Below are 17678 nucleotides of genomic sequence, written 5' to 3'. Positions count from 1 at the left end.
ATAGTTAGTAAAAATGAGATAATGATTAAATTCTTCTTTTTTACAAACTAGAATAATAATAATTAAATTCTTATTTTCTTTTCGATCGTCCCCGACACCCTTATATTTTTTATGTCACTTTGCATAAATAAACCGGGTTACCCATATCGGATTCAGCCCAAAATCTAATGTATATCAGCTGATATCTGATATGTATCGGGAATACCGTTATAAGTTTGAAGAATTTGTGACTTAAGTAGCACGAGATTTTATTTGGTTTCTTTCTTTGTCTGATATTTTTTGCAACTTAGTTAATATTTATAGAAAATTTAACATGAGCAGCAAAAAGATTATGAAGGCCTCAACCAGAGAGTGGTGATGGAAAGGACGGGGGAAATGAACACAAGAACTGTAACAGTAGTTTTATTAGTGCATGTAAACATGTAGCTCAAGTAGTACACAGCAAGCTACAGCATACTTTCATTACTCATTCTTAACCAGCCACACAACACTGTATCCTCCCTTTTGTCTGCCAAGGATTGTGGGTTTCCTCCATTTCATCAGATCCTGCCAAATAATCATCAAACCAGTACAATCAGTAGCTCATTTGGTGGAACAGAATGACATGAATGAAGAATTTTGAATAAAGTGAGAGAAGGAGAGAGAGAGAGAGAGACTTCTGACAATCGATGTCAGGGCTAATGGGCATGTTGATCTTGAGCTTGCAGAGTTGGGGAAGCAGCTTGGCTTTCTCAGGGAGAACACCAAAGGAAGGGCCAGTCTGCTTCAAGCACAGGCACAAGGCCTTGAGATCAGCTCTGGTGGCAGTTTTCTTCTGCAGGGCCAGGACACTCTGGCAGCATTGTGCAGTAGGACGTGCTCCCCCGGAACCCACCAAGAAGGACCCACAAGGGACCATTGCTGAAACAGCGTCGCTGCAAGATATGGCCCCTGCAGGACCCATAACAGCTCCCACCACTAGGAAAAGAACCCACACCGTGCACACCACCTTCTTCTCCATTCTCTCAAACCACCCTCTGCTACAGAAAAACAAAGAACTCTTTTAATGCAGCTGCCAACTACTAATGGAGATGATAGAGAAACACAACCCAAGGAGGCTTATATAAGGCTTGGGAGAGTGCGTAGTTTGAGTCTTATTAAATGATCTCAACCCCCATTAGCCATCCACCAAGTGCAGCATTACAAAGTCTAATGGACTGATTTGATCTTTTGGCTTTCTTATGCAAAATGACTTTAATCCATCAGTTGAAGGGGAGCTTTATTTGGCATCATGTTACAGATGAACAGAGCCAATTGTTACAACCGTACAAGGTTGAAGAGAGTAAATGAGGTAGAAAGGTTTGGTGAGGCATTAATCAAGTTTCAACCACCTCCTGTGACCTTAGTATTCATGCAAAGTTGACCCATTACAGCTTAAACTGATCATACCTTATCCAAAAACACTAGTGAGATTCGCCTCTTTGAAGACATTTCTGGAGATCTAGACAAGGTAAGACTACGAAAGCTCTGTTAAAAATAAATAGCCTGTGACTCCTTCATGCGAAACTTTTTTTTCAGTGAGGAGAATTGGCAAGCCAAGATGCAGACAAAATGCATAGCAGCTGTATGAGATTAATGTCCTTTTTGTAGTACAATTCTCATTTAATCAAACTGATCATTTCGGTGATCCAATAACCTGACAGAGTTCATTGAACCGGAATAACATCATAAACACAAATGAGTTACTTTAAAAAAAAAAAGTAAAAAGAATTATCAAGTTTGGGGAGGGGCTCTGGTATGCTTCTCCTTCTTTTTGTGCTTAAGTAGGGGAAGTTATATAGTCAATGCTAGAAAGTGGAGAGGTGGTCCATCCAAGTTAATAAGAAATTCAGGCAGCAAGAGGGACCCCCACCCTCCTCCTATCCTTGGAAAATCATCTCAAGTAATTAGTTCAATTTGCCTTCCTCAAGTTTTTCTATAGAATGGCATAAAGTTCATCCAGTTAAACCTAGCTCAACAAACTTACCCAGAAGGAGATGGAGGAGAGGTCCTTGCAAGCTACAAAGATAATTTTTAAGATTTTTCTAACAATTATAACTTTTTTAGCTAATGTTCTTAAGTCCAACTTCTTATCAGCTTAAGGTTGGGCTACCCTCTCCTGGAGTGCATAACTCTAAAGTTTAAGCTTGTTGATTTGGTAAATTAACGTTTGATATAAAAGTTAAAATTCCTGACAGTGGTGACTTATCGAAATGGCTACTTGGAGAAAATGGTTAGTTCAAACAACAAAGCATTGATGCAAAAACGAGGTAGCATATATATATTCTTATTAGGCATGATGTAGGAGTAGTTTGTAGGGCTACCTTACAATAGGTTAAGTTTTTGAACATAGGTTTACATGTTCAATCAACTCTAGAGGGGGTGAAGATTCTCATCATTTATCTTGAGAGTTCAAAAGGAAAAGAACATAGCAGAGCCTGCAATTCTTTCAGTACTCTCATAAAAAACCTATGAACTACTGCTGAACACTGAAACCTCACCACCCCCTTGCGGAATAGTCGGTAGTAATCCGCTTCGCCTGAGAATCTGATTCTGAGTGCAAGCCAGTTAACCAAACACTAGGATTTTGGTCTCAAGAGCAGATGAATCTGACTTCAGCTCTTGGCTTGATAATGTTCATCAAACAAATGGAGAGAGTTCAAAAGAAAGGGAACTGTTTGAACATAAAATGGATTGTGTTTCATTAATGAGACACAGAAAATCAATCTCACAGACTTTTCTTATATATGCTATACAGTAACAAAAAACAAAAGTAAAAAGTATGTAATTGTATTCTTAATTGTGTTTATTCCATTTGAAAATTGTCAACTGCCTACTTCCATTTCAGTGGCGACGTTGCTCAATCCTCTGTCCTTGGAAAAAAATGCACAACCATGTTGGTCATTTCCTTGATCTCGGAAAAAAGCAGCAGCATGTCTGTATCTTCAACAATGTAAAATTAGAAAAATCATGATATCATCATCATATTTCAATCTCAACTAAAGTTAGAGAGTCTATAAGCATAAGCTAAACAGCCCAATTGATTAGAATAGAAAATTTGTGCCAGGAGGTAAGGGAATGATCACCCATCCTAGAATTACTCTGGCCCAGGCTCGCTTAACTATGAAGTTTTGAGTCAGATACCTAGCCAATTCAACCCGAAAAGACTAGCCATTTAAGGTGCGGAAAGCCGAGTACCTAACTCAGACCACAAACTCTAACAAGAAACCACTCTGACACCCACCCCGCCCATTCTGGAGCCGCTTCTCACGGGATACGAACGCGGGCCGTGGCGTGCCTAGCTCTGATACCATGTTAAAGTCCTAGGCAAGAGTGTTTCCCCGGAGGTCACCCATCCTAGAATTACTCTGACCCATGCTCGCTTAACTACGAAGTTCTAAGTCAGATACCTAGCCAATACAACCCGAAAAGACTAGCAGGTGCGGAAAGCCAAGTACCTAACTCAGACCACAAACTCTAATAAGAGTGGACGGAACCACTCTGACATATGTATGCTAAATACCATCTGTTATCACCAACACGAGTTAAGGGATCAAGCAAAGGTCTGAGCCCAACATATTATCATTACCTTTCGTTTTGGAGATGAATTCCCATGATTTTCATGAGCATGGGAGTAAAAAAATGGCTCAGAGGGAATTGTTGCCGTGTTCGTGATACCCATCTGTTTCTGTTCCTTCACCTTGTCAAAAATGACAGTAAAACCATCACCTGATTTAGGATCAGTTTCATCCCAAGCTCCAAACTTGGGTATGGATGCCACCCTGTGCGACTGCAATGTTCACAAGACACATCAATACTTAATGCAACCAAGTAGAGGGAAAAGAAATTAAAAAAAATAAATCATGTCTGGTTAATGCTAATAAGTTCATCTTTTGACATGTTTAATGCTTTTTTAAAACAGAAAATGTCACCTATCACTGAAATCTTAAAACAACATAAATGTCTAAAGTTTGGTAATGATGACTCCAACAAAATGAGAACAGATTACATAAATCATAATGGTGCATGATCCATCAGTAACACCACATGAGTGAGTGGACTCCAGAACAATTAGAATGAGAAAAATTCAAATAAGTTGTCTCGACTGCTTTCCTTTGCATACATAAAATTAACAATTCTTGGCATTTCTAATCATGAAAAACCCAATGCAATGTGTTTTCATAACTCGGAATTATGTTATAGCTAGAAGACTAGCATATACACTTACTTTTTCTTCTGCTTGAGTGCTTCCAGGTTTTGATCTAGTGGGTTTTGCTGGTGACAGGGTAAAGCTATTGCTGCCTTCTGCTGAATTGCTTCCCTGTCCTGACCTCCAGCGTCGGTGGTGAGATTGCCTGAGGGAGCGGTCAGAATTGCTATTGCTTCTGTCGCTGCTAGTATCTGAATTATTGCTCCTAACATGTTGAATTTTTTGAGGTTCCAAACTCTTTCTGTGGTTAATTGAATCATAACGTTGGGGTGCTTCCATGTGGTCTCTGGACCCACCCACTTCTTCCCCACTGGGACCTCTTTTTTGGTGCTGATTAATCCCACTTTGTTGATTAAAAGCCTCTGGGTTCTGTTCTGGGTCATTTGGGTTCATCATCTTTCCCCCAACTTTCTCCTTCCGGGCATTCTCAAAATACATGGTGTAGGGAACATTTTCACGTTCCCAATTGCCAAATTTTGGAACATGGGAATGTTGCTGTAAAAACAGGATGCTCAATTAAAATTCTGGCAGCAAAATCTGTAAATCCTCCAACCAATTGGCAATACATTTGATAAAGCAATGACCTCAAGTCTCATGTATCCAAATATGCATAGGAGAAAGATCAAAATCCATGTACCATCAAACAACAGAGAAAAATATCTTCAGAAACAAAAATTACTGACTAGAAGAAACACTTTCTAAATGCAGTGAGATTAATATGTTATCTAAGAGGAATTTTCTTTCATCCAAAAACTTCAACTTCTGTTTTACCTCTACTTTCACATGTCACAACCAGACAATGACACACTATTATCTTCAAATAAACTGATTTTTCTCAGACAAATTTTTCATCAATCAGAATATCATGGAAATGGTCCTCAAATTTACAACAGCTTCAAATGATTATACTACCCGATTGCATTTGTTTAAGACATTCTAAAGTCCTTCTACACTTGACTCAGGCGCTAAATTGACCCTTTTTAAGGCTCCATAAATAGACTTAAAAGGTAAAAAATAATCAGGATTTGTAACTCTGCACAGAAACAGAACGAATTCCTGTGCTCCTAACATCAGAAGTAAGATCAAAACAATCAAGAAAGGAGCGTGGCAAAGATGTAACGGACTATAAGAAAGTAAATTACAGGTCCATTCTGGACACTCAGCGAAATCACGATAGATAACACATGACGCTAGAAGATGGTCAACTGCTGGTAAGAATTGCTTCTCAATAAGAAACACTCGATATGCTCAGGAAAAAAAGTGCCGAGTAGAAGCACAATCGAGAAGAGACGTTTCAGAAAAGCGATCAAGAATTGCTTCTTAATAAGAAACGATCGATTTGCTCAGCAAAACAGAGTGCCGAGCGAGAGCACATTCGAGTAAATGACTTTCAGAAAAATGATCTATTTCCCTAGTTTAGGCAGTAGGCACACCTCCACCCGGATGAGTCTCGCAAAGTGTGACTTTCCTTAAGTTGTCCAGAACCCATCCATTGTCTGACAAGAAACATTCAAAACTGAAGATTATCTCACTCCATCCAAAACACGTACGTAAGAGTCAGCGACTGTCTGAAGAACATGTCTGTAATCATGCTCCAAAGAGATTTATCTACTACAATTACCATCAATCCCATAGTCATCCACCCCAACACAAACATTTGAAAGACAACATGACCTCATTCAACGAGGAACATAGCTGCTGTTGTTACAAGGGATATCCACCATAATCAAAACGTAACCCAATACTGGCTTTCAAGCGTTCGTGAAACATATTCATTTACATCTCTAAATTCTTTAAAGAAACCGTCAATCACAACTACCCACTAGCAGAAATAGAACAAAAGACTAGATGTGAAGGAGAACACTCACAGCCATGATCGCACAAGTAAGTTCACGAGCACGGTCGATGAAGCAGTAGCACAGAAGATTTCAAACTAGAAGAAGAAGAAGAAGAAAGAAAGAAGAGGGGAGCTTTTCTTGTTTTCGTTTTTCCTTCCGTTTGCAGCGAATGACAGAAAAGAAGGTTTCAGATGTTTCCAATTATGGCAGGATTTGGACCTCGAAAGTGTCGATTGGGATTGTTTATACGTATCTTTCTGCACTCAGACTCATTTCAGTTCCAGAAGACACCCACAGATCCCCGCATGGACCAGATAATCAACTGTAAAAACCAACCATGGGATTCAACAATTTGTATATTTCAACATAATTACTCATTTTTTAGAATTTTTATTACTTTCTTCTCTTAGTTAATTTTTATGATTAATTAATTCATAAAATCTATAAAATTGATATAATAAATATTTTTTAATTATTTCAGAGTTAAAATAGATAAAATTTCTCAATTTTTACTATTTTAAATAATTTTTAAAAATTTTAAGTGACTAAATTTGATTAAATGACATAGTGGTTCAATTTGTGGTCGTCTCAATATTTAAGTGGCTATTAATTTAAATAATTTTTCAAAAAATAAATGATTATGTTTTATTTTGGTCAACTTGATATGATTAAAAATAATTAAGAAAAAAATTTATTTTTTAATTTTCTAAAAATTAAAAATAATTTAACTTTAGAAAAAAGATTTGAGAGTTGAGAATCGAGACAGTGGTTGAAGTTGGGTCAGTTTAAGACAATGCAGCAATGAAGCGTTAATGATGAAGAAGGACAGGCTTTTGCTGTTGTCGTGCAGTGCGAATCCCGGGAGTTCGTTGGACTTCCGACCCGGCAAAATTCATTATTTATTTGAACCGGGTCGCAAATCTACCCGACCGGGTCTGGTCCGCAAAGCAACCGATTGATTGAATGGGGATCATATGATAACATATGGAAAAATTATTTAGCTAATTTATATTATATAGTTTGACATAAGACATAATTTTGAGTATTTTTAAATTTTATTATATAACTATTTCATAAATTAAATTTTTTTATGATTATATTAATTATTTATTTATAGTGGCTGTTTGTAATACCAAATAAAATTTATATATTTATATCATTTATTTAATTTTGTTTACATCCCTTCAATGAAATATACCTATTTTTTTCGTTGAAATAAAACAGAAAATGAGTAATAATTAAATAAAATGCTGGTAGTTGAAGATCAACAAGAAAGTGTATAGAATCAATAAATAATAAAAATATAATCTTCAGGGGATACCACTATGGTCTTGTACTTTTGTTGCTTTTGTAACCTTCAATGAAGGCACCTATATTTTGTACCCACCCACAATCCAAAACTGGTGATTTACAGAGAAGAAAGAATTTTGGACAAGGACACTGCAAAACTATGGTGAATATGATTTCAAAATTTTCAGATTGTGTACCTCTGGACAGATATAAGGAGGGGGAAAGAACTGTGGAAAGCATATCATGATTTCTCATGTTGCCTCCGAGTGTAGGCTCCTTCGACCATTCTGGTTATTTGTGATACTGCATAATGTGAAGCACTAAATGCTGCATAATATGATGTCACAGAGAGCTGAGCAAAATTTGAAACCACATAGCCTGTGTCGAATGAGAAAGAAAATTCCCAATAAGAAAGAGCAGCAAATCAACAAACTTTTATTGGTCCATCATAAGAAAGGTAAGCATTCTTTCCTTTTTCTTAAGATGAAATAGCTAGAGAAATAATACATTGGTTCCATCTCACAAGAACGTGCAGCACCTTCCAAACCTATGATAACAGATGTGTGATTTTTCACACTACTTATCCTTCTAATTAAGATAACCATCTTGTGGGACACGGTACCATGAGAATTCTACCCACCAACACTCTCTCTCTCACATCCATCTCAGACAAATAAACGAGCCTAACAAGTGGAGCATACATGATCAATCACAAAACATAATTAGGTTTGACATTGCTCTGACCCATTTGGAGTTGGCCCAATTCAATTTCAAAGCGACCTTTTCCCAACTAATAAACCTAGGATCTTGATGATAATAACCAATGTAGGACTTCTTACCAACTAACAATCCCATTTCATATCCAGACAACCAGCTTGAGATGAGTGATACATGTATAGGCCATAGAAAGATGAAATTTCAATCACTAACAAGGGATATGTGTTTCCTACTTGGCAAGCCAGAGACTACAACTCATTATCTTTCCGAAATAAACATGGATTTCTTAATTGGCAAGACAGAGTCTATAAAAGTTATAACTTGATTCACCAGAAAGTTTTTTGTCCCCGTCTTTAATTTTTTGGGAACATTGGCTAAACAAGCTCCAAAAACATAGCAGGCACCTGTGAGCCTTGAATCCAAGACCTTAGATTAAAAAAGAATTCAAAATGGATACCAAGCCAGATACTCTTTTTTTTCTTTAAACGACATGCTTAATATGTACACACACAAAGCAGGGTTTTAGTGCAATAAATGCTATCAACATTTTTTAATAGCTAACTACCATCACCATAAAGAACATAAAACATACAATCCATCAAATGAAAAGTAAAATAACTCTAATAAATGATAACCTTACCTCCAAATGCAGCACTGCCAGCAGAGTACACAAGGAATGGCGGAATCTGTCATAGAAAACACGGTGTAAATGTTCTATAATACAGTGAAAAAGTATAAACAGCAGTCACAATGATAATCACAGTACCACTGATATGGGAAATATAAATATGGCTAGTGTCTTGAAACACCACCAGAAGTTTATAGTTCCACAAGGGATTGCATCTAAAATAAGGGAAATCAATATAGAGAAAGTTCAATACCCCCACAGCAAATTGTAGCCACTTGGGTCCCTTTACATATTTTTGAACCAATGGGATCCCTACAATAAGAAAAAAAAAAATCATACAATACCCTCTAAGAACATATGTCTTCAGATGTATTCATTTACTAAAACCTGATGTAGTTAATGCTGCAATCAAGAAAGTCAGAACAACAACAAAATAAAATTGACAAACAAGACTTACCAGTGTTGAAACCATGAACTGTACTAAGCATTGCACCAGCACCGGTACCAGCCTATGTTACAGCAGTTCAAAAATAAGATGCAAGACATAATTTTACACAGAGTACATACGATACAATTTTCTATTCAGTACAATAACAAGATATGTATGAGGAGACTGTAGCTAATTTAAGAAGAAAGATCAGGACACAAGTGTGTTTTCTGTCACCAGAAGCACCTTTTTTTTTTTTTTTTGCAAGTAACATAAATGAATTTGTAGAGTTATGCCCCATATTCAAGAGATAACCAGGTGTGTTGTTTGTAAATCATGTATTATTAATTGATTATTCTAGTGAGGCATAAATAGGAGAGCAAAAATATAGAAAGAAGGTGAAGTAAATCGATTCAAAACTGAACATTTAGATGCAATTTAAATTGCCCAAAGTCAAAGGATGAGCTGCAGATTGAGGATCAAGACATGCCCTACTGATCAACTGCACTGGTTGTGTTCTTAAATTTGATGTATATGATTAAGGAAGATTTGTGAAAATGTAAAGCACAAGATAAATGCTGGATTAATAAAGAGGAGCAGATAGGATGCAAGAAGTAAGAAAAGACTGAAGACAAAAGTTTAGAAGATGGCTACTAGTCAAGTCATACATTATATTGTTCGGCAGAACAGAAGCACCATCTACAAAGATGAGGCAGCTGAGATAAAAGACTGAAATGGGAAAAACTAAAAAAAATAATATATATATTTGAGATGCCTAGGAGTTTATACCAATAGATGAAGAAATAAAGGAAAACTAATTGAGATAGTTTCAACATGCTCAGATGATAACCTACAAGTCCATAGGTCTTTTAACACTGTTGTTTAAGGGAATGACAAGAAGTATAGAAAGGCGACAAATGATATGAGGTGAATGGTAAAGAGAAGACTAGATGAAGGCCAAGTGAGCAATGGAATTACAGCATTTATGCAAAACGAAAGAAGACTCAGATAGCCTACCTAAAATACTTCAGAAAAGGCTCCAATAATGATGGGGAAACAATAGAGGCAAAGAGTTACTCCTGACGGAAAAACTCTATGGATAAAAGTTCTAGGATTTCAATACCATTGTAAAATGATTCAAAAATATTTGTATCAGATGTGAATTTGGATGAAATAATTTCTAACTTATCCACGACTAATTTGAACCATCTTTTTTTTTTCGAGCAAACCATCGTAATTTTCAAAAGGAGTAATTTGGACCTTTAAAAAATGTAATAGATCAAAGAATCTCACTGGCCAACAAGCAAATAACCAAAGGTAATTCAAATCAGCATGTCAAGTTCTGCTCAAGGCAATCTGAATTCTTGAATTTTAGAGACTTGATCCCAGTACGCCATCTAAAATGGATCAACAAGCACATCATAATTTATTAACGGTAAGCTGTCTTACAATCTTATCCTAGACACTTTTTCCACAGTTTACATGGATACAAAACATTAATGATTAATCTCTACCATGAATTTTATGCAAGTTGCCATCTCGTTGTCTTTTTTCACAATTGTAATTTTCTATCTCATTCTCAAACAAGATCAATAAAGCTAGATTGAATTTTTTTTTTTTTCATCATACACGTATGTCCAGTTTGGAGCTTCCAAAAAGCAATCCAAGATAATCTTAGAAAGTTGGTAAGGGCAACCTCATAACAAGTGTAAGAAAGAAAATGCTTACCACCCCAGTCGCTTCATGAAAAACAGTAGTTATCGTCCACTCCGCACTTTCCTGTGAGAGTCAGTAGATAAGTTATCATACACAAACTAACAAATAAGAATTCACCCATGACTTGATGAATTCAAAACGTGCAACCAAATTTTAGTGGAACCTCGGCGAATAGCACAAACAGATGATAAAACTGTTAGTATGAGAAAGAGGCGTACAGAATTGGGATTAATGAGAGAAAGGCAGCGGGGACAACGTGCGGAGCCGAGACCAGGATTTATGGTGGGGTCGTGATAGAGGTTGCCAGACCGGAGCTTCTGCTCGTAAACTTCCCGAGTTCCCATTAAATTTACGCCGGCACAGAACTCAACCTAAATCCGAGTAGAATACAAGTTCCCAGATGATTACTAAATAGCACAATCGACAGTCTCTCAGAAGTGGCACTACAAATACAACAATCAACAACGAGCATAAGAAATAGTAAAACATAAAGACACGAAGTAATTCAACTCAATTCTGGTGACCTAAAATCATCCAATCAAATTTATGCCAGCTTCTAACTAAAGAAAAGGAAAAAGCCAGCTCTCCAAGATCTCCGGTTACTTCAATGTGAAACAGTTAAAGAGAGCGTAATTCTCACCTTCGACACCAACCTGAAATTTCTTATACAGATACGACTAAAAATTTGAGAGCACTGCAAAGAGAAAGAAACGAAGAATGAAGAATTTCAAAGGCGAGCGAGATAGACAGAGCAGCGCGCACTCCGCACGCTGCAATGTGGCAGAGGGTCGAAGAAGAAATTTTTAAAAGGGCACCAAGGATGTGGGCCTCGTAGCTGCCGTTGGCCCACAATAATAATGCCCCCACGGGGCCAGATTTTCTAAGAATAAATAATAGGTTTTAGGGTTTTTCGTTTTTAGAGCGTATGACAAATTTAAATTATACTATCATGAGACTCTATTTAAGTGGATTAGATGGAATTTTTTTTTTTTTTTTTTTTTACTTTTTTGACATTTTTGTGTGTAAATATCTCAAATATCATATAAAATCTCTTAAATTTTAATACATGTCTCGAACCCTATCGACTCAATACGAGATCATATATTATATCGGTATTTCAAAAATTCAAGATATATTAGATATTTTTCAAGATATATAACATTGTATTATGATTTTTTATAAATCATAATACAACTTAAAATATGAAATATAAAATAATTATTAATTATTTTGATTCTTTCTAATTCAATGGAATTGGAAAAAGAATAGATTGAAAATGTAGACTAAATATTTATCAGGAATTATTCCAAAAAAAAAAAAAATATGATTGTTGATTCTATACAAAAATGGAAAGACCGAAGAACATATTTTTCTTATTAAAAAAAATTATTTTCACCAATTTTCTTGTGTTTATACCATTATTGAAAACAATTAGAAAAATACTTATAATATTTGTATTTACACTAAAAATAAAATCATTCTTATAAATAATAAAAAAATTATATAAAAAAATACTTTAAAAAAGAATTTGATCATTATTATTCTAAAAAATAGTTACTAAAAAGAAGAATTTGATCATTATCTCATTTTTATTAACTATTTTTAGACTAACAATAGTCTAATTATTATTTTATTTTATTTTATTTTCTAGGGTTCCAAACAAACCCTTAGTTTATTTTTTAAACAAATCTAATTTACGCAGAAATTCATTTTTCTATCCTTTTTAAAAGGCAAAAGAAATCAAGCAGAATCGATGAAAAATTCCCAAAAATGCTCTTTTTCCGATACTTTCCCATTGACTCAAGCCCACCCTAAATGATAAATCTTGGCATGCAGCTGAACCATCCATCCGACTTCTTCCACCATGGTGACAACTGAGTATTAAAGCTATGCAACACAACTTTCATATATTGATCTGTGTTTTTTTGCAGTATCATGTGGGAGAGAAGCCACCTGAGAATCAAAGATGCAGCAAACAAGACATACAGAAGAACAATTTTTATACTATAACACCAAAATATTCAGATCAGTACACCAAACTATCCTCAAAATCAGGATTCCCACAATCTGCTTCAGCTACCACACTAAGTTAAAACCTCTCCTATGTTTCGTTGGATTCTCTCCAACCAAAATGCAGCTCTAAGCAGGGAAAACTAGTTTACTCTGCCATAAGCTCTTCAAGAGAGAACTCATCCTCTTCAAGAACCTGTCCATCTTTGCCATCCCATGGTTCAGTTGGGACGACGTCAGGCTTACTTCCTAGAGGAAGGTTACCTTTCCCGCCGCGCCCTGCTTCCTTGACAAATTCACTGCACAGAAAAAATAAAAGGAAATCGACTAATATATCAAACTGAGCTGATAATAAAAAGATGGAGGAATTTTTTTATTTTTTTTATTAATAAGGTCCTCTGAACAAACAGAGATGATGATACTTACACAACTTGGTCGAGTTCAAAAGCGCTACGAAGAGGAGCATAGGCACCTTTCTTCACATTGAGAGCCACTAAAGCTGGGTAGCCATAACCACCAACACCAACTTGCTTCTCAAGATCAGGCTGCTTACCTGCTGCTGTCCAAACAAAGCTGCAAAGACCAACAGACTCTCTCATCTCTAACAGAACTCAATCAACAAGTTACAAATCTTGTCGACAAATTTTGAAACGATATATGAGTGAAGTCCTCTAGTTCAATATGACATTAAAATTTACCTATAGGGACTTCTTTTAAATTTCTCAGCAACTGACAACAACAGCTCAATGAGTTTGTTTCTTCCTTCAGCTTTAGAGTCCAAGATGTCAGGGACGAAAGCCACAAAACAGATAGCAGCAGAAGCACATTTCTCTTCCATCACATCCTAGCAATGATCAGCAAAATATTTAGGGTCAAACAACTAAAAAGCATAAATTAGGATAGCCAATGGCATGAGAAAGAGAGAGAAAGTAACTTACTTGCCCAGTCAACTCTGATACTTCAGGAGGAGGAGCATTCGTGTCAAGCTGCTCCAAGGCAAATGATTCAATGGCAGTAGCAGTTCTTGGACCCTCATATGGATATGGACTTTCTTTATCAGCTCCAAACACCAAGACTGTAGGAAAACCTTTCACACTGTATCTGCTCATCAAGGACTGGAGACCCAAATTCCAATTTTAGAAAATATGAAAACCAAGTAGCGTTGGCCACATTACTTGATCAAAGAATCTCCACACTATCTTTAATAACTTAAAATGGCACTTTCTTTATCATCAATTTTTTGAGTGAATCAGAAGCAGATAAGTTGCATCCCTTAAACACAGTTCAGAATTGCAAATGTGGTGCTTCACTTCAGAATTAGTTCAAGGAAACAATCTAGAGTAACTAGTAGGGAAGGGGGAGTACCTTCTCTGCATCACAATCAACATGGCCTAGCTTGACCTTCCCCTTCAAATTATTTGAAGCTTTCTTCCATTCAGGGGCCAACCTCTTACAGTGCCCACACCTGGTAAAGCAAATAAGCCAGTGTACTCTCTATATTAAATGGCAGAATACAAATCTAATAAATTTCAAAATGGGACTGCATGGAAAAAATATGTTGCACTAGGCTGAGATGAACTTTCTCTCACTAAAACATATACTTTATAGAAATATCTAAATTCAATTTGACTTTTGATAATAGAGTGAAAGTCAAAAAAGAATTCCCTATTTTTTCATTCTTCACAAAATGTAAGTTGTTTATCTATTCAGCCAATATGTCTAGTACTTCAGGAATAAAGATGTCAAGAAGACACTGCCAAAACAAAAACAAAAAAAAAAAAATATACAAACTGCAGACACACTCAGTTTACCTTCAACTAGATGATGTAGGTTTAGATATCAGAAAAACAATTACAGTTAACTTAATGTTCCCGTACAATTAATACTGTAAGTATCCAACAAACACATATTAATGAGCAAGATATGGTATTTTAAGCAATTAATTCCTTCTTTTTAGCTTCTATTATACAATAGAAATTGAGTGAATCATTTTTTATTTTATTTTTTGTTTTTCTTTTAAAAGTAGTGAATCTAGACCACGAGGTGAAGTACTTCTCAACTAAACAAACATGTTGTCATAAATCTCATTCTAACTGAACCTTTAAAACAAAAAATGCTCCAATATCTTTGCATAGAAGTACTAAAAGTCCTTACATTTAGCCAGGTGCCCTTTTCTAATTATTTGAGATTCCAAATTGTCCTTAAACATGTAAGGCGGTACAGAACAAAAATGATTTAATCACCCCATACCCATTACCAACCAATACAAAAGTACTAAACTATACAGATTTGGCTCAAATAACCTGGACCTTCAAGAAGCTTGGCTTGAACAGATGAGAGTACAAACCTGACTTTTCTTGCAGTTCTTACCTTTCAACTGTGGGGCAACCACCTTTATCCCTCTAAACTCAAGAACGAAGTGTTTAAAATGGATAATTTATGGCACAATGGTGATCACTTAACATGACATAAAATACAATTTTTTAATGAACCGTTAAGCATATAAAAAGGTGTCTGTTAAAGCGTACAGGCACCATTACCAGCACTGAGCGATATTAGTCATATTTGCCTTAGGATAAGAAATTCCTGGAAAACAGTTAATGACCCAAGCAACTAGCATGTTATCTCTTATTAACATATATGAATATGTGCTTATTAACATATATGAATATGTGCTTATTAACATATATGAATATGTGCTAAAATCAAGGAGCTGATAACACCTGAGTCAGACTTGAATCCATGAGGGTGGACCAAAACGTGCTGTTTGCACCTTTGAACCAAGATCAGGACCACATCCAAGAAGTATAACAGGACCATGGTGTTGACAACACACCACCATCTACCACTAACACATTGTAGACCAAAGCCAAGTGACCTCAAAGAAACAAGAAAAATGGATCTTTTTTATTTTACCCTTTCACAATCTTGTATTGCTCAAAGCAATTTAACTATTTACCTTTTTCTTTTTTGAGAAAACTATTTACCACATCAATCAAGGAAAAAACAATAGTTGTCAAACAGAGGCAACAAAATTTAAATCAGCTGTGGCTTCTTCCATAAATAATTGAAGCAGTTTAAGAAAGTGTAATAGTAACATTAAAAAAAGTATAACTGTAATGACTTACCATGGTGCAAAGAACTCCACAATCCAAAGGTCTTTACTCTTGAGAACAAGCTCGTCAAAATTGCGAGAATTCAATTCTACTGATGCACTTTTTTCTTCTTTTTCACTTTCTCCGCCAGAGGAAGTAGACCCTCCTGTCGCCTTTCCTTCTAGACGGTCTTTCAGAAGTGCTTTAATCTGTTAAATAACAAGAAAATGATGATACCTGTTGAATTCTAGAAATCATGGAGTGTAAAATTTAAGCTTTCAAAGGAGTTAGAACAACCTGCTTCAGAGCAAATTCTGCAATAGGTTTCACTTCCCTCGGATTTTGATAATCAATGGGTGGCTTGCCAGGGGAGAATACTTTTATTGTTGGAAATCCTTGAATTCCATACTCCTATTAAAATGCCAGAACAAGGAATTGGAGTGAATCGTGGTGTGCGTCCATGACTAATGGTAGTAAAACCAAATTCCAAAGAAGAGTTCTAAGACTTGAACCTGAGCGAGTGACTTATGAGCATCAGCGTCAAGAGCAGCCACAGTAGCAACACCCTTCAAAACAGTTGCTGCTTTCTCCCATGTGGGTGTCAGAGCCTGGCAATGACCACACCATGGCGCAAAGAATTCTACTAAAACAACTCTATTGGAGTCCAAAACCTGCCACCGTTCCCCAAATCACAAAACTTTAATATTCCATTCTCATTCAAGAAAATCAATATAAATTTAAGAAATTTTAGCATGGTAAATAAAAATAAATTAATCTAAAATACAAAAAAACCCACTTCATCTTCCAACTAAATCTACTAAATGGAACGACGATAATGTAAAAACAGCATTTGCAAACTAAGAATAGATAACTTGAAGCAGCCAAAGGGCGGGCGCTCCTCCAGCCAAAAATACACTTTTAACTTGTTCCAAACCATTGATCCCCTTCGGTAAAGCTACAGACCCGAAACTATCAGCCAATGACATACTCGCTTTAACTCAAAACAAGGGACATACAGCATATGCCATTCAAATCCAACCAACAAACTAGAAACTTAATTAAGAAAAACTAACTTTACTATATAATAAAGAAAAAAAACTGCTATGTCATCGGCGATCCAATTCAGACGTAGAAAGTTAAGATCTTTTATCATCAAAGAGTATCGAAGATTAACCATGGATATTAAATCCCAAGTATTGGATAAAAACTGAAAAAAAAAAACCAAGAAAAAAAGGAGAGAGAACTTGAAACTAAGGTTGATAACCTTGGACTTGAAGTTGGAAGGTGTCAGTTGCAGAACAGGGGAGGAGGGCCCATAGAGAGCGGTCGTCGGGGGCGCACTGGAGAGAATGAGAATTGCAAAGAGGAGGAGGAGGAGGACACTGCACTCGTGCATTCTCTCCCTCTCTCTCGTCTCTTCTCTGCTCTGGAAGTCGTAAGCAGTCGCTGAGCTCCGACGCCGTTATTTTTACCTTGAAGCGGAGTTCGTAAGGTCAGACACGTGTGACAGCCAATCACCATCTGCCACGTGCCAAAGAAATTTAATGGGCCAAATGAAGTTATATTGGACCCAGATCCGGATCTTATCCGATTGTCATGTACTACTACTAAGTCCATCTAGGTATATTTTATTTATTTATATATTTATTAAATTTAAATTAAATGACTCATGAATGATCTTTAAGTAATTTTTTAATATTTAATCTTTTTTATATTTAATATCTTTATT

The 17678-nt window shown here is 36.1% G+C and overlaps 4 protein-coding genes across 6 annotated transcripts; all 4 read right to left on the bottom strand.

Annotated features, from left to right (window-relative positions):
- Positions 1-539: 539 nt before the first annotated feature.
- Positions 540-1000, bottom strand: LOC137966254 (non-specific lipid-transfer protein-like). Its single transcript, XM_068812825.1, has 2 exons — positions 657-1000; positions 540-546 (listed from the first exon to the last, which is right to left on the bottom strand). Exons 1-2 carry the CDS (start codon positions 998-1000, stop codon positions 540-542), a joined length of 351 nt encoding a protein of 116 aa, XP_068668926.1.
- Positions 1001-2605: 1605 nt separating this feature from the next.
- Positions 2606-6214, bottom strand: LOC137966697 (RPM1-interacting protein 4-like). 2 transcript variants are annotated; one of them, XM_068813383.1, is made up of 4 exons: positions 6097-6214; positions 4247-4723; positions 3608-3808; positions 2606-2961 (listed from the first exon to the last, which is right to left on the bottom strand). In XM_068813383.1, exons 1-4 carry the CDS (start codon positions 6100-6102, stop codon positions 2920-2922), a joined length of 726 nt encoding a protein of 241 aa, XP_068669484.1. In that variant the 5' UTR covers positions 6103-6214; the 3' UTR covers positions 2606-2919. The 2 variants fall into 2 exon arrangements, with proteins under 2 accessions (XP_068669484.1, XP_068669485.1); XM_068813384.1 differs by having other exon boundaries at positions 2606-2955.
- Positions 6215-7328: 1114 nt separating this feature from the next.
- Positions 7329-11591, bottom strand: LOC137966654 (uncharacterized). Of its 2 annotated transcripts, none has more exons than XM_068813339.1 (7): positions 11485-11591; positions 11063-11287; positions 10857-10907; positions 9159-9210; positions 8955-9013; positions 8714-8759; positions 7329-7734 (listed from the first exon to the last, which is right to left on the bottom strand). In XM_068813339.1, the coding sequence occupies exons 2-7, from the start codon at positions 11186-11188 to the stop codon at positions 7598-7600; spliced, it is 471 nt and encodes a 156-aa protein (XP_068669440.1). In that variant the 5' UTR covers positions 11189-11287; positions 11485-11591; the 3' UTR covers positions 7329-7597. The 2 variants fall into 2 exon arrangements, with proteins under 2 accessions (XP_068669440.1, XP_068669441.1); XM_068813340.1 differs by having other exon boundaries at positions 11498-11591.
- A 1236-nt stretch (positions 11592-12827) lies between these two features.
- Positions 12828-17384, bottom strand: LOC137966481 (protein disulfide isomerase-like 2-3). The gene is made up of 9 exons (XM_068813107.1): positions 17214-17384; positions 16462-16620; positions 16247-16360; positions 15983-16158; positions 14220-14319; positions 13793-13969; positions 13553-13698; positions 13281-13427; positions 12828-13153 (listed from the first exon to the last, which is right to left on the bottom strand). Exons 1-9 carry the CDS (start codon positions 17343-17345, stop codon positions 13003-13005), a joined length of 1302 nt encoding a protein of 433 aa, XP_068669208.1. The 5' UTR covers positions 17346-17384; the 3' UTR covers positions 12828-13002.
- Positions 17385-17678: the final 294 nt, after the last annotated feature.

This window comes from Aristolochia californica, unplaced genomic scaffold, assembly GCF_029961685.1.
Source record: "Aristolochia californica isolate CCGP_79_NKW_82.1479 unplaced genomic scaffold, dmAriCali1.0.hap1 SCAF_5, whole genome shotgun sequence".
In the NCBI taxonomy this organism is placed as follows: domain Eukaryota; kingdom Viridiplantae; phylum Streptophyta; class Magnoliopsida; order Piperales; family Aristolochiaceae; genus Aristolochia; species Aristolochia californica.
Note: the sequence above shows the minus strand (reverse complement) of the source record. Positions and strands in the feature narration are given on the sequence as shown.

Coding starts and splice junctions, on each gene's coding strand:
- LOC137966254 (XM_068812825.1), bottom strand. CDS start 1,000: ATGGAGAAGAAGGTGGTGTGCACGGTGTGGGTTCTTTTCCTAGTGGTG.
- LOC137966697 (XM_068813383.1), bottom strand. Junction 3,809..4,246: donor GCACTCAAGCAGAAGAAAAA/GTAAGTGTATAT, acceptor TGAACATTGCAG/TCGCACAGGGTGGCATCCAT. Junction 2,962..3,607: donor ATTCATCTCCAAAACGAAAG/GTAATGATAATA, acceptor ACATTGTTGAAG/ATACAGACATGCTGCTGCTT.
- LOC137966654 (XM_068813339.1), bottom strand. CDS start 11,188: ATGGGAACTCGGGAAGTTTACGAGCAGAAGCTCCGGTCTGGCAACCTC. Junction 10,908..11,062: donor CTCTCATTAATCCCAATTCT/GTACGCCTCTTT, acceptor TGACTCTCACAG/GAAAGTGCGGAGTGGACGAT. Junction 7,735..8,713: donor TGGCAGTGCTGCATTTGGAG/GTAAGGTTATCA, acceptor CATTCGACACAG/GCTATGTGGTTTCAAATTTT.
- LOC137966481 (XM_068813107.1), bottom strand. CDS start 17,345: ATGCACGAGTGCAGTGTCCTCCTCCTCCTCCTCTTTGCAATTCTCATT. Junction 16,159..16,246: donor CAGAATTTGCTCTGAAGCAG/GTTGTTCTAACT, acceptor GTTATTTAACAG/ATTAAAGCACTTCTGAAAGA. Junction 14,320..15,982: donor GTGGAGTTCTTTGCACCATG/GTAAGTCATTAC, acceptor TTGCTTTACCAG/GTGTGGGCACTGTAAGAGGT.